The 22,667-nt window shown below is 45.5% G+C and overlaps 1 protein-coding gene across 6 annotated transcripts in view; it reads left to right on the forward strand.

Annotated features, from left to right (window-relative positions):
• Positions 1-22,667, forward strand: part of TLN2 (talin 2) — a 182,862-nt gene that overhangs the window by 60,473 nt on the left and 99,722 nt on the right. For all 6 annotated transcript variants that reach the window (XM_083712373.1, XM_083712375.1, XM_083712370.1 and 3 more), the window contains exons 2-6: positions 3,483-3,654; positions 6,883-6,980; positions 9,280-9,409; positions 11,252-11,404; positions 20,625-20,767. In XM_083712373.1, the coding sequence (XP_083568499.1) occupies positions 3,519-3,654; positions 6,883-6,980; positions 9,280-9,409; positions 11,252-11,404; positions 20,625-20,767 (660 nt within the window). In that variant the 5' untranslated portion in view covers positions 3,483-3,518. The remainder of the gene's footprint in view (positions 1-3,482; positions 3,655-6,882; positions 6,981-9,279; positions 9,410-11,251; positions 11,405-20,624; positions 20,768-22,667) is intronic.

The raw sequence follows: 22,667 nt of genomic DNA on the forward strand, positions 1-22,667 counted from the left end.
CCCAAGCAGGAAGCCCCTTCAGCTAGGGAAATCCCTGCACAGCCACAGCCAGGAATTTGAGGCCAGTCGCTATTGACATGGGTGGTGCTGTGGGTTAAACCAAGAGCCTAGGGCTTGCCGATCGGAAAGTCAGCAGTTCGAATCCCCTTGATGGAGTGAGCTCCCATTGCTCAGTCCCTGCTCCTGCCCACCTAGCAATTCAAAAGCACATCAAAGTGCAAGTAGATAAATAGGTACCGCTCTGGCGGGAAGGTAAACGGCGTTTCAGTGCGCTGCTCTGGTTTGCCAGAAGCGGCTTAGTTATGCTGATCACATGACCCAGAAGCTGTACACTGGCTCCCTCGGCCAATAAAGCGAGATGAGTGCCGCAACCCCAGAGTCAGCCATGACTGGACCTAATGGTCAAGGGTCCCTTTACCTTTATTTATAAAGTATTTGTAGGAGCTAGGTACTTTTGCAAGTTGATGGAGTCCTGCTGCCAGATTCATGCCCTCAATAAACCATCTCTCTCGGCCCAAGCAACCTTGCAGGATTCTTGCAAAGATTTTTTTTAAGTGGGGAGAGGGAATATTGTCCTCTCCCACCCACTTGTGGACCAGCTTCAGCCCTTTGGCAGAATTGCGTTAAATGTATTACAGATGCAATCAATATTTATGCTGTCTTTTAAGTCTGAACTCATTTGATGTCTCTTCATTGGCTGTGGGGAAACTCCTCTCCTTTGGCTTCCAAGAGAGAGTCAAGCCTGAATACTCCCTCTGTTTCTAGAGAAGCAAAGGCTGTTGCTCATCTGTTCCTTTCCTTGCAGGGCAAGGTCCCCAGATCTGATGTTTGTTCTCGCAAGTGGTGGCAGCCATTCTGCCAGCTGTTGGAAATTATAAAGTGAATCGCTCTGTGGGGGGGGGGGGGACCCTGAAAACAATAAAAGCCTTCAGGGTTTTTTACATTCTTTCTGAGTAACAAACTGTCCTGGCATCTCATTCAGTCATGTTTTTAAAAATGGGATGGTATTTGGTTTCTGGCTTACATTTCCTAGGTAAGTGAGTGTTCAGAGATCAAGATAAAAAATATGTTCCTAGCTTGTTCCACACAGACCAGGGGTGGGTGGCTTGTGGTCCAGCAGATGCTACTGACTCCAGGTCCCATCAGCCCTAGCCAGTGATCAAAGATGATGGTAGTTGTGGTCCAGCAATATCTGGAGAGCCTCAGGCCTCCCATTCCTGTTCCAGACTTTGATATGCTCCTGGCATTTGTGTTGCTAATGCATCCATGGGTGTTCACCTGAAGGACAGTGAACATTAACCCCCATATCATGATGCAGGGCTTTGCTGAACTATCAGATTTTCTGAACTGACCCTGAACTGTGCCAGCCATTATGAGAACTGTTTAAGAATTGGTGTCTGGGTTAAATATTCCACCCCCTTCTTCGTGTGCCACTTCTTTTAGATTGTAAGCCTTCAGGCTCGGAGTGTCTTGTTTTAATTGATTGTATGTAAGCTACTCTGGGAGGCTTTCTGACTGAAGAACAGGGTACAAATGCTCTAAAGAAATAAATTTTCCAAGCTTTTCTCTGTTTTTAAAAGTTTCTAGCATTTGTAGGACCTGAAGTATATTAGGCAGAATGTACCTGCCCTGTTCTTCTCTTTGTGTGTGTGAGAGAAGCTAGCCTTTTATCCCTTTCAGGTTTTTTCTCTTCACCCCACAAACAATCCCTGCAGACCCCCCCCCCCAAAAAAAACGAGTGCATATGCCTTGACAGTGCTTCTTCCAGCAAAGGTCTGGTGCTCCACTGCCTTCCCTCCTCCAGTGGAATCATGTGAGTTGAGAGTGTAGCCGGAAGGAAGTCTCAGTCCTCAAGGAAGGGGCATGGATAACTCAAGGTCTCTTGGGACCTAGCATGCTTCTGACAACATTGTTATGCCTTTGTGCAAACTCCAAAATGACACAAAAGCAGAAACTCCATCCATCTTCATCTGAATCCAGTGGTCAGATCTGCAGCTGTTATGAATGGGTGCAGATTTTGACAGAGCCCAGAATGTGCTACAAGGACTACAAGTGATTTTTGGAGGTGTCCCAGGTTTCACTCCCAGGCATCTCGGGTTAAAAGGCTATCAGGGAAGTCCCATATGAGGATTGTTTGTGTCCCCGTGGAGCAATGAAGCAGTCAAAACTCTGGCTCACATCTTTTTTTAATGTAATCTTCGTAGAGAGGCTACTTCGCAGAGGCCCCTGGAAGGATACAGGAATGGTACCTAGAATATTTCATGGCTAATACAAACAAATTAATAGCAGTGTTGGTGGCCAAGTCCCTCTTCATTGTTCAAAGGTCTTGTAAGATGATACTCTTACTCTACTTGTAATTTGGAGCTCATGTTTTTATCTTTTGTATCATATAATAATATGACTGTAAAATTGGCTGTCTCATTGTGAGGTGTACCAAACTGCACTGATGGCGCTTATTTGAGATTTTTTAAATTAGTTTTTTAATTAAAGATATTCTTGTGTTACAAAACAAATAAATGGGGGGAAGCTCATGTCACTTTGTGTAAAGCTCTTCTAACGTGTTCTGGGCTTGGGGTGTCTGTCCTCTGCCATTCCCCTTGCACAGATGGCAAGCGAGGCAGAAAGAGTGGGATTTGCGCCTGTGCTGTGCTTTACAGAGAGAGGAGGAGAGGAGAATCCTCTGTTTGAAAGTGTCCTCAGTTGGAAGGCTTAAAGATCAAGGCTTAAAGATGAAGGGAGAGGAAGTGGTACCTTGAAGTTGCCCCCCAACAGCTGGCACCATCTGGGACTGAGCAGGCACCTGGTCACAGGCTTCCCTGTTATGGAGATGATGATGGTGGTGGTGATGATGATGTAGCAGCATTACTTATCTCCCCCCCCCCCCCATCCAACTGGGGTTCCCCAGCCACTCTGGGCAGCTTCCAACAATATATAAAGGAAGAAAACAAAACATTAAATGTTAAAAGCTTCCTGAAAAGGGCTGTTTTCTAAAAGTTGTATACTTCTTTATCTCTTTGACATCTGACAGGAGGGCATTCCATTGGGTGGGTGCCACTACACTACTGAGAAGGCCCTCTGCCTGGTTCCCTTAGCATCACTTCTTGCAGCAAGGGAGCTGCCAGAAGGCCCTCGGAGCTGGACCTCAGTGTCCAGGCTGAAAAATGGGTGTGGTGACGCTCCTTCTAGTATACATGTTTTATCCTTTGTATCATATTGTTTTTGAAACAAGCGTATGTTTTAATGCTTGTGTTTTTATTCTTTGCACACACTGTTTTAATGTGATTGAGGATTTTAGGGAACTGGTGATGGGAATGCCCACTGTCTTCCTTTGGAGAACCTGTGATTTTAGAAGATGATATTAGCAGACACAAAAAGCTACCATGGAAGATGTAGTTTGGTTGTCCTGTGATTTTAAAAGGACAGGATTTTTTGCTTTTTTAAAAAATAGCAATCTAATGTGTCTTGTTTTGTTTCTGCCCAAGGTAATATAAAGAGAAACCTGCAAGAGATCTGGCAAGATGGTTGCTCTGTCCTTGAAGATCTGCATTCGCCAGTGCAATGTGGTCAAGACGATGCAGTTTGAGCCCTCCACGGCCGTGTACGACGCCTGCCGCGTTATTCGTGAGCGAGTGCCAGAGGCTCAAACTGGACAAGGTTAGTTTTGGCAAACCCCACATCTGAGTTACAGTCTGACACGTGATGCCAGGTGCAGTCGTACCTCGGGTTGAAGTAGCTTCGGGTTGAGCATTTTTGGGTTGCGCTCCGCAGCGACTCGGAAGTAATGAAGCATGTTACTGCAAGCGATTGTGCCGCTTGCACATGCACAGACTCTCAGAATGATGTCATGCACGGAAGCATCAAATCGCGGGTTGTGTTTGCTTCAGGATGCGAACAGGAAGTGGGGTTTGCATGCACAGCCAACCTGCAAAGCACTCTGCAGCGCTTGACAAGACCCACCAGTCAGCTGAATGGCCTCACTTTGTGGGCCGACACAGCTTGATTTCAAACTCTGTGGGCAAGGAAGGGTCACATGACATGACTGTGGGCACCCCTCCACATGTTTCAAACTTGGCCCACGGCAAGTGGAAGAGATAATAATCTGGGCTGCCCCACCAGGTCCAGTTTTCCACCCCATCTCTAGATGCTGGACTGCGGCTCCCACCATCCCTAACTGCTGGTCTTTCTGACTGGGGCTACATTTTGGGGGGCACATGGTTCCCCACCCCAGATAAGGCAGTCGGTGTCCTGATGAGCAATCAAGGTTAACATAATGAGCATGGAAAGGCCATGGTGTCTCAGAGGGCCGCCTTAGCAGCTGTTTGCGGATTTTGGAACTCCCTCCCTAGAGAGGCCAGACTCTTTGCTACTTGTATTTTAATAGATTTGTTTTTATATTGTTTTAATTCTGTTACAGTTCAAATACTTCTTAACTCTTATCTGCTGTGTGCTTTTACCTTTCTGTGTTTTAATCTTTGTGAGCTGCCTTGAGTCCTGGCTCTAGGAGAAACATGGAATGTAAATAAAAAATAGTGCCAGGTATTTTATTGGACTTGAGGAGTGATGTCCCTGAAGTGAGGGCAAATGCATTGTCCTCACTCTGTGTGTGTAGCAGGTGGGGAGGGAGAAAATGTGTCGCTGAGGCAGGCAAGCCTTGCTACCCTGCTGTTTGATTGCTCTCACAACTTCTCTTTTTACATTGCCACCCACTCGGGCCCCCACCCACCCAGGGGGTTAACACTTCTGCCCTGTTTTTGCAGCACCACTCCCCTGTGCAAAATTACCCAAAGGGCTGCCACTTTCTCTAAGAGGGAAAAGGTGATTGTGAAAATGTCCTCTTTTGCTCATTTCCACTTGGAACAAACATGTTTATGTATTTATCATCTTCAACAAATAATGTCGGTTTCCAGGGCAATGGGAAACCTTGATTTATTTTAGGGCAACCAATCACTCGCAAATTGCAGCAATGCTGTCTTGAGTGGCCACAGGCAAGTTCATATTAACTTGGGATTCAAGATTAGCAATGCCGTCATGCGGACGAGATGGGGCCTTGATTGGCAATGCAGTCTTGGAGCTAATTGTCGCTTCCCCGGGAGCTTTGAATCCAAGCTGGGAATTTCTGCCCCGCACTGTAAACCGTTTCCGTTGCAAACAGGCTCCGCAAGGGCATCCGCTGAACAGCCGGATTAATAGACACTGATGGACTGGAAGCATTAGCTCTAAACTACTTTGTATTATTTGGTTCATTACGTTTGAATGCAGCCTTCATTAATTAGCAGTGAGTGATTAAAGTGCCGTCGCTGGAGTGTTGCCTTTTGGCATTGCTGTTTTGGCCTTCGTCTCCTGCAGTTCCAGCAGTGACATGTCCGTGACCTTTGGGCACTCACCCTCGGGATGCTCCTCCGCAGATGTCCCTTGGGTCACAGTGTTTGCTGCAGCATTGCCAGTTTCTGCCAGCAGGAAACCTTGGTGCGACCAAGCACATGTGGAATGCTGTACGGTGGTACCTCAGGTTACAGACGCTTCAGGTTACAGACTCCACTAACCCAGAAATAGTGCTTCAGGTTAAGAACTTTGCTTCAGGATGAGAACAGAAATCGCGTGGCGGCAGCACGGTGGCAGTGGGAGGCCCCATTAGCTAAAGTACCTCAGGTTTAGAACAGTTTCAGGTTAAGAACGGACCTCCAGAACAAATTAAATTTGGAACCTGAGGTACCACTGTATACAGTTCTGGCTGCCTCACCTCAAAAAGGAGGTTGTGGAGTTGGAAAAAGGTTCATTATGCATGGCATGGAGAAAGGGCATAGAGATATTTTTTTTCTTTCTTCCCTCTGTCATAGCGCTAGCCCTCATGGACATTTGAAGAAGCTGCGTTTTGTAAGCTTCAGGATAGATTAAAGAAAGTCCTTCTTCATGCAGCGCATAAACTATGGAACTCGCTCCCCCAGGAGACAGGGATGGCCCCCAACATGGATGGCTTTAAAAGAGGTTTAGAGACGTTCATGGAGGAGAAGAGGCCTCTCAGTGGCTACTAGCCAGGATGGCGATGCTCTGATTCCACAGTCCAAGTCAGCAATCCAGCTGAATGCCAGTTGCTGGAAACCACAGGAGCGGAGAATGTTCTTGTGTCTAGATTCTGTTTCTGGCTTTCCATTGGGTGTTAGGTTTGCCACTGTGAGAACAGGGTGCTGGACTAGATGAGCCACTGGCCTGAGCTAAGAGGCTCTTACCAGAACATTCTTACCAGAACTCTAGTCATAGGAATGTTCAAGTTCCTGGTTTGGGGTCTTACCATGACTAAATGCAGTGATACCTCTGGATATGAACGGGATCTGTTCTGGAGCCCTGTTCGCATCCTGAGCAGAACGCAACCTGCATGTGTGCGAGTCACTATTCACCACTTCTGCGCATGCGCATGACGTCATTTTGAGCATCTGCCCATGCACAAGCAGCGATACCCGGAAGTAACCTGTTCCGTTGCTTCCGGGTCACTGTGGAACGCAACCTAAAAATGCTCAACATGAAGCATATTTAACCCGAGGTATGACTGTACTTCAACCTTTGAGAATTCTTTACCTTTTCTTTTTAAAAATCAACACTGTAATGGCCCCCTTTTGTAGATACAGTGTTCACTTTCCCTTCCTCTCCAAAGCGAACAGTCAGCTGTCCCAAGCGCCACGTGCTTTGAACTGTGTTGAGGCAGGTGAGCCAATTATGGGAAAGAGAAAGGAAGAGGAGGAGGGGGTGGGTGAGGGGGGGAGAGCTCCAAGGAGAGGGCAGAAGCTGGAGGGGCACTTCGTGGCTCTCTAATCAAGTGGAAAACCTTCGTTTGGAATACACTCTATTTGCTCTGCAATCTGTCCATTTCTGCCTTTCATTTCCCAGCCTCTGACTATGGGTTATTCCTGTCTGATGAAGATCCACGAAAAGGCATTTGGCTGGAAGCCGGGAGGACCCTCGATTACTACATGCTGCGGAATGGGGTACGGCTGAGATCTGAGTGCTCCTGTGAGACTTCTAGTTTATGGAGAAGGAGGGCGGTCTGTTGGTGACTGTTCAGGCAGCAGGGCTAGGTACAGACTCCACGTCCAGAAGGAGGCGTATGGCATTGTATGCTAGTCACAGGAGACTCCTCTTATAACATTTGTGAGTCATTGTAGAAGCGGAACCCCCATGTACATGGACAGTTGACCTCTGAACACAATGTGTTGTGAATATACTGTAAAGGTAAAGGTAAAGGTACCCCTGCCCGTACGGGCCAGTCTTGACAGACTCTGGGGTTGTGCGCCCATCTCACTCAAGAGGCCAGGGGCCAGCGCTGTCCGGAGACACTTCCGGGTCACGTGGCCAGCGTGACATCACTGCTCTGGCGAGCCAGAGCCGCACACGGAAACGCCGTTTACCTTCCCGCTGGTAAGCGGTCCCTATCTATCTACTTGCACCCGGAGGTGCTTTCGAACTGCTAGGTTGGCAGGCGCTGGGACCGAGGAGCGGGAGCGCACCCCGCCGCAGGGATTCGAACCGCCGACCTTTCGATCGGCAAGTCCTAGGCGCTGAGGCTTTAACCCACAGCGCCACCTGCGTCCCTTGAATATACTGTAGGATTGGGTTATTGCCTACATGCCATGCTTGGCTTTCCAGAACCACCTGGGTAGCCTCTGTAAGGGGGAAAAAAGAGGCTGGACTAAGTGGGTCTTTGCATGTCCACTCTTACATTATAAATTCTCCACAAAACTTCATCAGGGCCCGTAGTTTTGGAAGATGTCACCAACATTATCAGAGTGTGAATGATGGAATGGAAAAGGTTTCAGAAAATACAGCGCTGATCATTTCAAAGAAGGCTTGTGTAATTTACTTGGGGTTGTATCCACTGCTGCACCTGCAGAATCTGCAAGAGCAACAGGACTTTCCTTCCTCTCTTCTTGCCGTGCAGCCCCAGTTGTATGAAAATATGCCCCAGAAGCTCCCCCAACCCTCTGGAGCAGATCTTGAGGGACCGCAGTGATACGGACCCAGTTTGGGTTGCCAAGTACACTAGTTGGCCCTAGTGTTTCTGCTTATTAGGGCTGCCGACTTCCTAAAACCACATTTAAAAGTACATAACACATTTTAATTGCGGGAACAGGGGGGCTGAAGGGCAGAGGAGAAGAGGAGGAAGTTCTGCCGTGCAAGCACGGTATCAGTGTTGGGTACTACACTTAGAGCTGTAGCCAGTTCTAGTCCTACTCAGAGTAGATCCATTTAAGTTGATGGACATGACTAACCTAAGTTCATTCATTTCAATGGCTCCACTCTGAGTAGGACTAGGATGGTACCCTCAGGGATTCCCCCACTCTAGATTCACCCTTCAGAGCCTGGTGCAAAAGATACAGACTTAAAAACCTCTGAGGCCAGGATTTTGTTTGAATTCTGGGACAGGATGCAGTTCACAGCTCTTCCATACAAACATCCGCACTTGGTTCCTCCAGGCTTTTTTCACCTCAGTGAAGGCGGGGGTGGGGTGGGTGAGTAATTGCATTGCTACCACTGTCAAAACAGTTGTGACTTAGAAACCCTTGCCGATATACTGCAGAGCACCCAGAAATCTGCCAGTTGCTCCAGATCTACCTTCTGCCCACTCCAGGTTAGAATGCTGGAGGTAATCTGGAATGGCCAGAACAATCACCCCCCCTCCAAAATGTTGGTTGTGCTACAAAGCAGAGGCACCCCTGTTATGTGACTGGAACCTCCTCAGGAAGGCCGGTGAATCTGTGCGCATTTGCATTTCCTTAAGGCATCCCTGGAAAGCCCTTGTGGCACTGGGAAACTTCCTGGGAGTCAAACCCCTGCAGCCTCATTTATTGACTTCATTTATTAAGATTTCTTACTCACCCTTCACCATAAAGCCCCAGGCTGGGTTACAAGGAAATAATTATAATACTATGTTAAAATCAGTTTAAAACAGTTTATATCAGAAGATCCCCCAGAGTGGGACCTAAAATGTATGCCTCAGCTGTCATAGGATAAAGATGCGTATCTTCAGCATATGACACAATGCAGGTGCTGGAGAAACCTCAGGGAGAGGTCTGGGGTAGGAGGGGATTCCTCATATCAGAAATTGTGGTCAGTTGGAATGACTTTAAGTTGTCTTATTGTGGCCTGGTGATGCTTGACGTAAAGGGGTCTGCATACTGGGAAGTGCAATGAAGAGTCAAACCCAGCCCCTTTCGGAACTTCGCTGGCCTCCTAGGAGGGTCTGCCTCTGACGTATTCTTAAAAGTGTCCCTGTGACTCACTTCCTAGGATATTTTGGAATACAAGAAGAAGCAAAGGCCGCAGAAGATCCGGATGCTGGACGGGTCGGTAAAGACGGTGATGGTGGACGACTCTAAAACCGTGGGAGAATTGCTGGTGACCATTTGCAGCCGGATAGGTGAGGCCAAGGGTGCCGTTAACACTATTTTCTAGGATAGATTTTCCTGTGAGGAGAAATAGCCATTGGGGTCCCTAGGCCTAAACCTCACCTTTTACTGCCTGTCCTGGTAGAAATAACAACTCCAGAAGAAAAGAAAGGTGCTAAGTGAGTGTAAATGGAACTTGCTGGTGAATTTGGAGGGGAGCGACTTCAGTTGGGATCTTGAACCTTGTACATGATCTCCATTCTAAAAAAAAGGCTGTCCTGGAAACTTGAGCTTCTGATCCGGGTTATGCACCCGAATATATGAGAAATGCCATTCTCAACCATGGACCACGTTCTGAGGGTCTGAGACAAAAGTGGAGGGAGGTCCAGGGATATGACTCTTTGTACAATAAGCCCACAACTTATTCAGGATTTACGTTCCAGGGGGTCACACCTACAGCCAAAATCACATACAATCAAAACCCATTGGGTTCAATGGAGTGTGGGATTGCCAAAATCATTTCTCCCAAAACCCTGACTCCTTTTCCACCTCAATTTTATTTTTGCCACATGCCCAAGTTAAAAGCACACAAGTCATACAAAACTTTCTGTATCCCCATGCACCTCCACAGTCCATTCATGCAAGGAAGAGGCATTGGTCCAGGGTTGCATTCCAGCCAGGCAAAAGGCCTTGAAGATATGCAGAGCAGGTTGGAGGAGGGGCATGGCCTGCAGGCAGTTCTGGGGCCCAGACTGGCAAGCCTGGAGGGCCACATTTGGCCCTTGGAACTTAGGTTCCCCACTTGTACCATGAATTGCTTCATTTTTCTATTCTTCCAAGATGTGTTCCCATGTGGAACATTTGCAGCCAGCATGTTGGCCAACCTGTGACTCAGAGCTAAAACTAAAGGGCTCCTTCCCTCGGCCACTGGATGTTGCTGGGGTGTGTTCTTAGTTGTTTCTTTAGAGCATCTGTACCCCACTCTCCAGCCCAAAAGCCTCTTGCGGAAGCTTATGTACGGTCAATTAAAACAACGTTGTCCCTGCCTGTAAGCTTACAGTCCGAAAGACACGGCACAAAAGGAAAAAAGGATGTGCAGGGGAGAGGGAGGCAGGAGCCAACTCAGGAGCCAATTCTTAAAGTTAAATATTGGTTCTTATAATGAGCAGCTGGAATGGAAACTTTCAGGGGTAGGATTTCATCTGATGGAGCTGGTCTTTCAGCAGAGCTGATGGCAAGGGCCCTGCTTCCCACATCTCCCACTGTCCCAGCCTGAAAGAATGACTGCAGGCTGAGAGAGAGCTTTTGTGCCACAGGGGCTGCCTTTCCAGGGACTGAACTATGGCTTAGCATTATAATGAGCTAAGCCACAACCCAAGCACTGTGGTTAGTAAAAACTAAGTGAGCTTCATAAACCATGGCTTGTTTCTAAGTGGTTAATCTAAAACAGAAGTGAAAGCTACCAAACTCCTCTTTGTGGCTGTACTGGAGAAAGGAGGAGAAGGGATGAGCATGCAGGCCCTGTGGAGCACCTGGGCCCAGTCTCATGTTCTAAATTGGCCTGCGAGGCCTTTTCTTTTTTAAACAGACTTTAGGACAGTGTTTCTCAAACTTGCGTTCCTATCTGTTGTTGGACTACAACTCCCATTATCCCTGACCACTGCTCTTGCTAGCTAGGGATGATGGGAATTGTAGGACCCAAGTTTGAGAACTAGCATTACATCCAAACTAGGCCATGGAGTTCCCCGGGACAGAGGAGCAGCCTTCTAAAAGAACTGTGTTTGCGGTTTTCTTGCTTGCTTTAGACAAGGATGTGGTTTCGGACCAAATAGCTGTGTTGAATAAGCAGGCTTAGTTTGTTCTTGCAATTCCAGGAATAACAAACTACGAAGAATACTCCTTAATCCAGGAGAGCAACGAAGAAAAGAAAGAGGAGGGCACAGGGACCCTGAAGAAAGATCGGACGCTGCTGCGAGATGAAAAAAAAATGGAGAAATTAAAGGCAAAGCTGCACACGGATGATGACCGTAAGTTGTGCTCCCCAGTGAAGCTCTGTGGCCTTTCATATTTTGCTGGACTCCAACTCCCATCAGCCCTAGGCAGTGTGCCCAGCAGCCAGGAATGATGGCAACGGTGGTCCTACAGAGGATGCTCAACATGTTCCCAACCTATGACTTGTCAGAATAAATAGAAACTGAAGTTGGTGACAGTCTCTGAAAACAGAAGTGAATTAACCCTAGCTCTGACTTGCAGAAAGTCAGACTGTCTGTGTGTTTAATAATTTGTGTTAAAGGTTTTCTTAGTTTACAAAAGTACGTGCATTGTCTCTTTATCAGGTTGTTTTCTCTACAGATCAGTTACATTTGTTGTGAGACATTAGTGTTGTATGCAGTATAAGGTTGAGACGAGAAGGGGGGGAATTGTGCCAGCATCCACTGGATATGTTCTCTTTCTATTCTCTTATTATGTTTCCTTGGTAATGAGAGGTATTGGGGGGGGCAGGGTGTGGTTGGTTGTCTGTGGTTGACTGCAGTGGGGTTTGATTGCAATTGTGAGGGGAGGAGGACTTGTTGGGTCAAATATGCCAAATTGATTCATATGCTGTTGATGGGTTCTTGTTGTGGTCTTGCTGGGCTGTGTATGTGATAAAGGGGAGCCATACTAGGGTGAAAGTATCCTCTTCTATTTGTCCCTGTATCAGTTTCAGTTTGTTGGTTAGCTTCTCTAGTAAGGCTGTTTTCCATACGAGTTGGTACCAGTTGTCCTTGTTCACTCCTGACAGGTCCCCCCAGTTTATGAGGCTTCTAGTTGCTGAGAGTAGGTGGGTTATAAACTCTTTGTAATGTGAGTGGTCATTATGATCTTGGTAAATCTTCAGTAGGGCCAGTTCTGGGTTGAGTTCTAATACTTGTTCAGTCATTTTGCATATCTTTTGTAGGACATTTGTCCAGAAGGGTTGGATTTGGGAGCATTTCCACCACATGTGGAGGTATGTGCCTGTAGAGGTGCAGTCTCTCGAAGATTTTTGTGAGGTTCCTAGGTGTATCAATGCCAGTTTCTGTGGTGTTAAGTAACATCTGTATGTGAGTTTCAGTGTGAGTTCCCTTCTTTTGGCTGAGATAGATTTAAAGGGAGGTTTAGACCACATTCTAGTCCGTTGGGTGGGGATAATTCAATGGCCTATGTTGTGCTCCCATAGTTTTTTGATTGTGTCGAGGGAGCTTGTGGGATTTTGGACCAGTATTTTGTATATTGTGGATACCATCCCTTTGCCTTGTCCCTTTGTTGTTAGGAGAAGATTTTCAAAGGTGGTCAAGGGCCTAGTTGCTGCTGATTTTACTACTGGTTTTTTGTTTTTTTTAAGAAGGCATACAATTGGTGGTGTGTTAGCCAGAGTATTTGGGTGCCCCCTAGTTTGTCTTGTATTTCTTGTGAGCCAAATTCTCCACTGTGAACAATCAATTTTAGACTTTAAAAATGTATATTGGCTGCCAAGGAACAACTACCAGAAAAGATTAGTTATCAAGTTTCACCAGAATAGAACTCCAACTAAGGTTTTGCACATGCGAGATCATTTGGCAAAGTACCAAATATTATTGACAAGAGTTTTTAAAGACAGTATGTGCCCTCCATTGTGCAAACTAAGACGCAAGGAACAAGCATAATGAACAATAATTACTTTGGTGCAATAAAGAGCTCAGCTAAGAACAGCAAACGCCAGAGGAGTGGAACCTCCCTCTCCATAGCAACAAGACCCGATTTAAATACCCCACAGAAAAGGGGGACTATGACTCAGTTAAGAGAGTCAGTAGACTTACAAGATTCTCCCCAGACTCCAAAAAACATCCAGAATAAACGGTCCCTAGAACAGAAAAAGGACCAACAAAACAAAGAGGCTGCAGATAATGTAGAAGCTACAGGTCTTAGGGAAATCGCCCCACTGACAGACACAAAGGCCCATAACGTATCATGCTGCTCATATGCTGACCCTGGAATCCCTATACTGCCCATCAGTGGATGAACCATTAGGAAGATTCAACCTACTAATTCAACCCAGCCCAGATAAAGAGGCGGGGACTCAATTTACAAATGGAACACACTCAACAGGAAGCGGAACATGTTCTGCTTCCAAGGCAAAGTTCACAAACCAAAATACCTACTTCCAGGTTTGCAGCGTTCTTAAGGTTCATTAAACCTAACAAGAAACCATGGCTCCATTTCATTTTTTGTTTGCAATAAACAAACCATAGTTAGGAAGGATTCAGATAAGCAAGGAAGCTATGGTTTATTAAACCAGTTTGCTAAACCACAGATTAGCACTGTGTGTAAACCGAAGTGCATAAATGTTAAAGAATGTCCGGTGTTGAAGAACATGGATGTTTGAATGTGTTGGGAAACTGGAAAAGACCTTAACTTTATTTATAAATCTTGGTCCTGCTGTACAGTAAGCACTGCTTCTGACTGCTGCTTCCACGAAGCCTTTTGCACAACCCCCTTAATCGCCATCCAAAGCCCTTGGTAGCTAAGCCGCCAAAGTCCATCCAACAGAAACAACTGCACATTGCTTCCATTGTTTTACCCCTGCCTTCATCACTTTCTCTGATATTTTACCATGCATGCTTCTTGGGGTTGGGACCTATCCTTTGCTGTCCAGGGAGCAGGTTCTATGGTTGTGATGCCTCATTAACATAGCAGCTGATGCGGCAGATCCCCATTTGAGCTAGATGAGGTCAGGACCCTGGACAGAGCCCTGCCTAGAAGGGAACTGTTGCTTCAGCAAGTTGCAGAAGCCTTCCTGAGGTCTTATGGAAGATGGCTGGCCTGGGCTTTGTGTGACCCCCATTACCCTCCAAGGAGCTAGCTGTTCTGCAGCTGTAGGTGGGTGATAAGGACTGCCCCTAGGACTGATTCTTTTGAGATTCAAATTCTAGCAACGCTATGGCTTCTGACCCCGAAGGACCTGTTGCAGAAATGGTGACACCTTGCCCAGGTTATCCTCCGAGCTTTGCAGTGGGTGGGTGGGTGGGTCGGCAAAATGGTTGAGGGTGATATTCTCTTCCATTTTTTACAACGCACTAGGCACACCCTGATGGCGCCGTATAAATATAATTGCATACCCAAGATCACACCATCCTTTCACCTTTCACGTGAATCTGAGCATAAAAATACAGAGACGTTTCCCCACCTATTTGGTGTGTGCCTATAAGTGTGCACCAAACTAGGTTAGCGAATGAGAGTCCAGAATCAGCTGTTTGATTTGATATGCCAGGCAAGGGTAGGATCCTTTATATATTGCAATGGAACAACAGAGGTTCCCAGGCAACTACTACACATATTCTTTATCCTCCTCCTTTCCTCCTTCCTTGCCTCCCCCGCTGCCTTTCCCCCCTTCTAGAATTGGCTTTTGACCAGCCTGGGGTCTCTTGCTGCCCACTTCTCTTACTAGAGTAAGAAGTGCTATTTAGGTGTGGGCTGTGTGTGTGTGTGTGTGTGTGTGTGTGTGTGTGTGGCCTTATTCACCTTAGATGCTGGAGGTCAATGCAGTGAGCTGCTTTCATATGCTGGGATCTGCAGTCCAAAATATCAATAGTGTTTGCAAAGGAAGCTAAAACAATCCTCACTTTGTTCTGTAACTCTGACAGCGATCCAAGATGATAGTTTACCATGCACAACTTGGCAGGGGCAAGGACTTCTTTATTTTATTGATTTTATTTTAATTCCATTAGTGTATCCTAGCTTCACCTCCCATGCAGGTTTTAGAGTTGCTTGTCAGTTAAAAATCAAAACTGAGCAAAGGAGAAACAAAGCAAATTTATAATAGGTCAAATGAGACCAAAACAAGGCTTTTGCAGTGATCCTGTTCATTTCTAACTTTAATTCAGCATGAGCTGCATATATGATGTATAACACTGATGCCCACTCAACTGCTTCAGTCTGCAGAACTGGCCCTGGTACAGGTTCCACATAATACTCGTTGCACATTTGTAAGAAATTGATCTTCCAGTGTGGCAGCACCTACACTTTGGAACTCCTTTCCTATTGACACCAGTCAGGCACTTTTGCTGTACGCTTTTTTTGCACTTGCTAAAAACATTTTTGTTCAGGCAAGCCTATACAGATAAGCAGAAATTTGATGTGTTTTTTTAATCTGGTTTTTAGTGTACTGTTGATTTTTATTATTTATTTATTTTTGAATGTTTTAAACAGCTGTTTTTAACTGTCTTTACTGATAATTTCATTGTTACATTCATTTTGTAAACCGCTTTGAAGCTGGTTTTTGTTTTGTTTTTACAATCAAGCAGTATATAAATTTTATGAACTAAATAAATAAGTGTTCCCTAAAGGTTGGAACTTGCTGCATGGTTCAGCTGCTTTCAAGGAAGCTTGGAAGCTGCCGTATGTCCATTCAGACTGGCCGGCCGGCCCAGTATTGGTTGCTGCTCTCCAGGGCCAGGGACTCAGAAAGGTCCTTCCCATCATTGGCAGGCGACTGTCATGCTCAGTCAGCCAGGGCTGAGTGTTTTCTCCACATAACTGGAATCCTTCCAGCCAGGGAGGACGAGGCGTCATGTAGTTCTGTGGGAATGCGGAGGAAGTGCTGTGAGGCTTTGAGGGCTCAGGCCAGCTCTCAAAGGAGCTTGATGACTGCAGAGTGAGACTGCGGCATTGAATCACCTCTTGGGTTAATTTTTAAAAAGGGCTTCTGAAGGCCAAATCCATTTCCCTATAATTCTTAGCACGTGCAGATTACCTAGATGCAATGACAGTAAACTATGCAATCTTGATAGTTCCTGGACAGGATATTGGCCCAATTCCATTTTCCAGACAAATGCCGTAATCATGAGGATTGCATAGATCAATATGTAGTTATGAGTCTGGGGTGTGGCACTTTCCTCACAACAGAAAAAAACACCCCTGCCGTTGGATGATAGAAATTATGGGTTGTATCCAACTACGTTCTACTCAGGGAAGACCCACTGAAATCAATGTACTTAAGCTAGTCATGCCCATCCATTTCAATGGGTCTGCTCCAAGTAGGACTAACATTGGCTACAAACCCAATGACACAGGTGTTTTAAGCTGGTTTTTGTTTATTGTTGGTTTTAATTGCTAATGTTTAAAACCGTTGTTTTTAACAATGGTTTCATTGGTTTATTCCTTTTGTAAACTGCTTTAAGGCTTTTCACAATCAAGCAGTGCATAAACTTTATGAAATAAATAAACACCCACCTGCCAAAATATGAACTCTGAATGCTCTTAAAAATGCTCCTGTAAAGTATCTCTAGGCTAATAACATGCTCTTTGCTTTCAGAGCTTTCTGGTGGTGGTGATAAAACTTGTTTCCAAGGTGCTCAGCCTTGCTGGCATTCTGAGTAACTCCCTTTAAATGCCTTGACATTTTTGATTCAGTTGATTCAGTTTTGTCTGTGAAAGGATGACAAAGCAGAAGGATACGAAAGTATTTGCTGTATTATATTGGTTAATGATGTAGGCATACATCATGCATGCAAATTATCTTTCTTATTATCTAACTCCTAACTTAATCAAAGGATCCAGAATTCTGGACCCAGCCCTCTTGTAGCCCAGGGGCAACAAAACACCATCTGTAAAGCATTGGCTCTGACTGTCAATCTGTTGGTAACTATTAGCATTTCTTAAGGACAGGAACCTTCCACCGGAGATATACAGAAGAAATTGGCCACTCTCTGCTCCTTGCACACCTGTGGCAACTCTTAGGAGCCCATCAAAGCCCTGCTCTCCTTTGCTGTGCAAGGTGGGGATGACTTTAACTAGAATTGACCTATAATATAGTTCCCCAGCTAGATCTGGGGCACACTTCCCCCAGGTCTATTTTGCAGGTCCAGGAGGAGGATTACATGGTGGGACACGGGCTGCCCCAACCCCCTTTACTTTAGTCCTCCTGCCCACCCTTCCTTCCAGGTTCCCTGGCATTTCTTTCTCTTCTCCATTTTTCTCATGGCTAGCTCAGTTCAGTTAGACACCTTTGCAACTGCGCTGTTGCTTGCATTCCCTCCCTTCAAAGAAGCTTCACAACCTTACCGGCTTTCAGGGACCTGCAGAGTCCACATAGCCCACCTCTCCCATCGCAACCAGACCTGGGAACTCTTGTCAGCCTGGTGCCAAGAAGGGCCTCTGGATTGGGCCCCTGCTTTTTTCTATCAGGCCTGGGAGAGGGAATACTGTTGCTTTTCCTTCCCCTTTAGCCTTCTCGTTTCTAAGTTTAGCCATGCTGGGGGCCACTTATATAATTATTCCCCCTCTGTCTGTCAATTAGGCTCTGCTTGTTTGTATGCTGCCTTCTTTGCATGCTGTGTTTTCTCTGTATTTGGTGAGTGATGCTTTCCAGGGGTGGTTTTAGGGTAGCATGACTGGTTCAGCTGCACTGTGCTGCAGGGGTCGCCACATCAACGCTGTAGAACGGAGCTCAAGAGCCAAGAGGGCGCTGAATTTTAGCATCTCGCAGGGCGCCACCGAAATTTGAGAGTTCACACTCTGCCACTGCTCTTTCCACCTTAGACTGCCCCAGCTATAATTCTGCTGCTGGTTCATTTTGAAAACTGTCTTATTTTAATGAATTCTTTTTCATTCTGCAACAATCTGCATAATAAACAATATTTCTACATCATAATAAAAATGCACATTCTTTGATATTACTCTCCGGTCTGGCGTCTGAGGACCAAATCCTCCATGCAGGGTGGTCAGAGTGATACATCCCCCCTCCCCGCTCCAACATATGTTGTTGGACTCCAACACCCATCAGCCCCATCCAGTGATTAGGGATGATGAGAGATGTAGTTCAACCCCATCTGGAGGGCTACCCCTGTAATGCCCAGTGTAATATCCTCATAGAACAGTGTGACTTCAAGCCAAAGATTTCATTACACGTGTGTTCCAATACACAGGCATACATGTGTGCTTATATGTAATGTGCAGTCAAAGACACATGGCAACAAGCTGCCGCTAACTTGCTATAGAAAGAGAATTTGCTCAGGTATTTGATTAAAACAGATTCAGTTTTGATTGGGGTTGGGAGTTAGTTTTTGTATTGCCCTTGACCTACCTTACAAGGCTGTTGTGAGGATTATATACAATTCCAACTAAGTCCCTGGCATTGTTATTGTTTCTGAAATTTATAGATGCTTTTTCACCATAAAATGGTTTACAAATCAATAATGAAAAGGCACATGTCAAATACTATGGGGTTTCAAACAATAAAAAGCCACAGGTAAGAATGTGAAATTGGTTTGGTACAACTTAGTTAAAGTGTCTCCTGGAATACAGGTATTGTATATACAAATGATAAATACAGTGGTACCTTGGTTCTCAAACTTAATCTGTTCTGGAAGTCCGTTCCAACACCAAAGCATTCCAAAGCAAGGCATGCTTTCTCATAGAAAGTAATGCAAAATGGATTAATCCGTTCCAGACTTTTAAAAACAACCCCTAAAACAGCAATTTAACATGATTTTTCCTGTCTAACGAGACCATTGATCCATAAAATGAAAGCAATAAACAATGTACTGCAGTCATGCACTCAATCAAATCAGTCAATCAGTAGCTGAACTGTGTTCCACACAGTCATAAAACTAAACAAAAAAGCCACAAAAATGCAAAATAAATAGCAAAAATAGACAGATCTCAGCCTAACACTCAAAACGGAAGCATAACACTCAAAACGGAGCACGTTCAGCTTCTGAAAAAGGTTCACAAACTGGAACAGTCACTTTCGGGTTTGCAGTGTTTGGGTTCCAAGTTGTTTGAGAACCAAGGTACCTCTGTACTATATATGTAGCAACAGTGGCCGCACCCCAGGAGTGGCTTCAACTGACCGGTCTCAAACCTTCAGTGAGTTAATGACTTCTCCTGCATGCGAAGATAGGCTGTGGCAGATTGAGCGGAGAAGACCAATAGTGAGTCCAGCAGTTAAGCAGGCAGTTTCTGCATGTGCTGTAGATGGAAGTAAGGGGCAGCTGAGGCTCATCAACCTGGGAAGGGAGCCCATCTAGGAGAAGAAAAACCATGATCCTAAACCTCTGCTGCCTTGCGAGATATCTTCAGGAGGAGAAAAGACCAAGGAATAAACCCTACACAAATCTGGAGTGGAGTTCCTAAGACGGTTGGCTGGCCCCTTGTACATCTCCTTCCAGCAGCTCCTGCAGCCAAGCTGGTGCCAAACATATTGCTCTGCTTTCCTTTGGACCCCATCAGCAAGGCTGAGAGGCAGCCTCAGTGGATGCTACTAGACTTGTCCCCAGAGAGGTCACTTAGGTGCTGCTCATGCAGCGGTTTGGCTTCACCTCCAGAGGCACTGTCTTGAGACAGATGGATGCAGACAATGAAGTTGGCTTCCTTTTGAGGAGTTATCAGGAATGTGTATCTACCATTTGGACTCTTTTAGAAGTTTACATGATTGTATATCCATCGTTATAAGGGACATGGGTGGCGCTGTGGGTTAAACCACAGAGCCTAGGGCTTGCTGATCGGAAGGTCGGCTGTTTGAATCCCCACGACAGGGTGAGCGCCCATTGCTCGGTCCCTGTTCCTGCCAAACTAGAAGTTCGAAAGCACGTCAAAGTGCAAGTAGATAAATAGGCTCTGGCGGGAAGGTAAAATGGCGTTTCCGTGCGCTGCTCTGGTTTCGTCAGAAGCGGCTTAATCATGCTGGCCACGTGAGCCAGAAGCTGTACGCTGGCTCCCTCGGCCAGTAAAGCGAGATGAGCACCGCAACCCCAGAGTCCTCTGCGACTAGACTTAACTGTCAGGGGTCTTTTGCCTTTTTTATATATCCATTGTTAGTATATACTTTGAATTATAGACAAGACATTTGCCATTTCATTTCATGTTCTTGAAAGCAGGTACCCTCTAGATGTTGCTGGACTAGAGCTCCAGACACCCTCTCTGATTGCTGGCCATGCTGGCTGGGACTGATGGGAGTTGGAGGCAAGCTACACCTGGGACACCTGGTGGGGAAAGGCTATGTTACTGGAATACTGACTTCTCAGTGTGTGTGTGTGTTTTGGTTGGAATGCCTAGCTGTTGCATTTGCAAGAAGAGGGAGAAAGAAAGTTGCCCACCAGATGTCTTCCAGATGTTTTGGACTACAACTCCCCTGCTAGCCCTGCTAGCACAGTGGATGGGAATTGTAGTCCAGAGGGGATTAGGTTGGCAGAGACTGAGTGATAGTAATGTGCCTATTGTGAGTCTTTTTTTCCTTTCTCCGCTTAGTAAACTGGTTAGATCACAGTCGAACGTTTCGGGAGCAAGGAGTGGACGAGAACGAGACGCTACTGCTGAGACGCAAATTCTTCTACTCGGACCAGAATGTGGACTCGAGAGACCCTGTTCAACTAAATCTGCTTTATGTTCAGGTATGCTAGAGCTGGAATCAAGAAATCCCTCTCCAGCTCTGCATCAAGCCAAGCCCTACTCTCCTTTCCAGCTATCCCAGCTTCAGAACAGAAAGAAGCCTTTGAGCTACAGTTCAGACATACATGTTTATCACTCGTTCACAGCAACATCCAGGGGTGACTTACAAGTGTGAATACCATGGGGCTGGATTTTCTGATAGGCCAGTAAAGGAATGTTCTTTGTTTCTGTAGAGCGGGCCAAATGGAAGGTGTGCTCCACTATATCTTTCTGTCCTTTATGTAATCCATGAAGGGTTAAGTTCATTCTTCCATTTCAGAGCTTCCGAGGAGGCAAATCAGACAATTTTAAGATAAGTTGACTGTTGGCTGGTATAGATAGGTTCTTCAGCTAATAAGGTACCTTTATTTCCACTAGCTGCAAAATAAGATAAGGGGGCCTTTTTGAATCATTTTAATGCTAAATGTTAGGGGGAAGTGTTAAACTAAAGGAATTTTCTAAATCCTGTCTGTTTGTATTCTGAGGGTTTATCCCTGCTGTATTGGACCAACTTTTTTGCCCTCTGTGTTTTGCAAATAGGCACTTTATGTTTATATTCTAATGTCTGTTGGCTATAGACAATTAGACTTGACGATTGCATGGCTGTGTAAACATGCTGTCCCAAATCAAGTACAGATAGCATTTCCTCATGCGCTCACACACACACACACCCCGCATATCCTCTCGCATCCCCTGAACCACAAAGCTATTGTTTTTGTTGTTGTTTCCTTTTTATATTTTACAGTGGTACCTCGGGTTACATATGCTTCAGGTTACAGACGCTTCAGGTTACAAACTCCGCTAACATAGAAATAGTGCTTCAGGTTAAGAACTTTGCTTCAGGATGAGAACAGAAATCGTGCTCCGGCGGCGTGGTGGCAGCAGGAGGCCCCATTAGCTAAAGTGGTGCTTCAGGTTAAGAACAGTTTCAGGTTAAGAACAGACCTCCAGAACGAATTAAGTTCTTAACCTGAGGTACCACTGTATTAAGATGTTACAGTGGGGTACACAAAGAGAAGAGTGAAAACTCACTGGGGAACGCGAGTGTGTCAAGCTAGAGTCCATATTTAATATTACTGCATAGTACTATTTTCCCATGCTTTGGAGCCCCTGGGAAGCTCAGCAAACCTGCTGCCCCTGGAACTGGGAGTGGAGAGTGAATGGGACACGGCTGTGGGCAGCCTGAGGATGTGGCATCCACCTTGGGCCTGTCCATAAAAAGCAAGTCTAACGTGGGAGACTAGGGTGATGTCCGCTGTTTCCAGGAACTCTTCTCATTTGTGAGTGAGATGAGAGTTTGTTTGGACCCTGACTGAGAACCCAGAGGCTGAGAGGGAGCGTGTACCTGAAGATGATAGAAATGATAGATAGTTAGATGATAGATAGATAGATAGATAGATAGATGATAGATAGATATAAAATTTAGTATTAATGCAACATTTTTACATTTTTTGTAATATTTTATTTAAATTTTCTCTTGTAGCTTCAGTTTTTTGTACTCCACTTAGATATATTTTTAATATATTAAATGGTATAGAAATTAAATAATTAATCAAATAATAACAAATATTCCAGATAACACCTAATGCTCTTCACCTCCATGTCAGTATTTACAAAGCTCTGTACATCTTCTGTTTCCCCAGAAACTACTAAAAAGCTGTTTTTTAAGCTTGCTATGTGTCTTTCAGTGGTGCATTCAGATGTGAGCCATCAAGTGACATCATCAGATGATGCAATACCAAGCCACAGTGCTTTTGCACAGCCCGTTTATTTCAGTGGGGGTTTATGTAGCAGAACGTACCAGTAATCAAGAACCATTAGAAGGCACCTTATTCCGGGACAGACTGCTTGTCCACTGAGGCC

This window comes from Podarcis gaigeae (assembly GCF_964106915.1).
Source record: "Podarcis gaigeae genome assembly, chromosome: 14".
Classification (NCBI taxonomy): Eukaryota; Metazoa; Chordata; class Lepidosauria; order Squamata; family Lacertidae; genus Podarcis; species Podarcis gaigeae.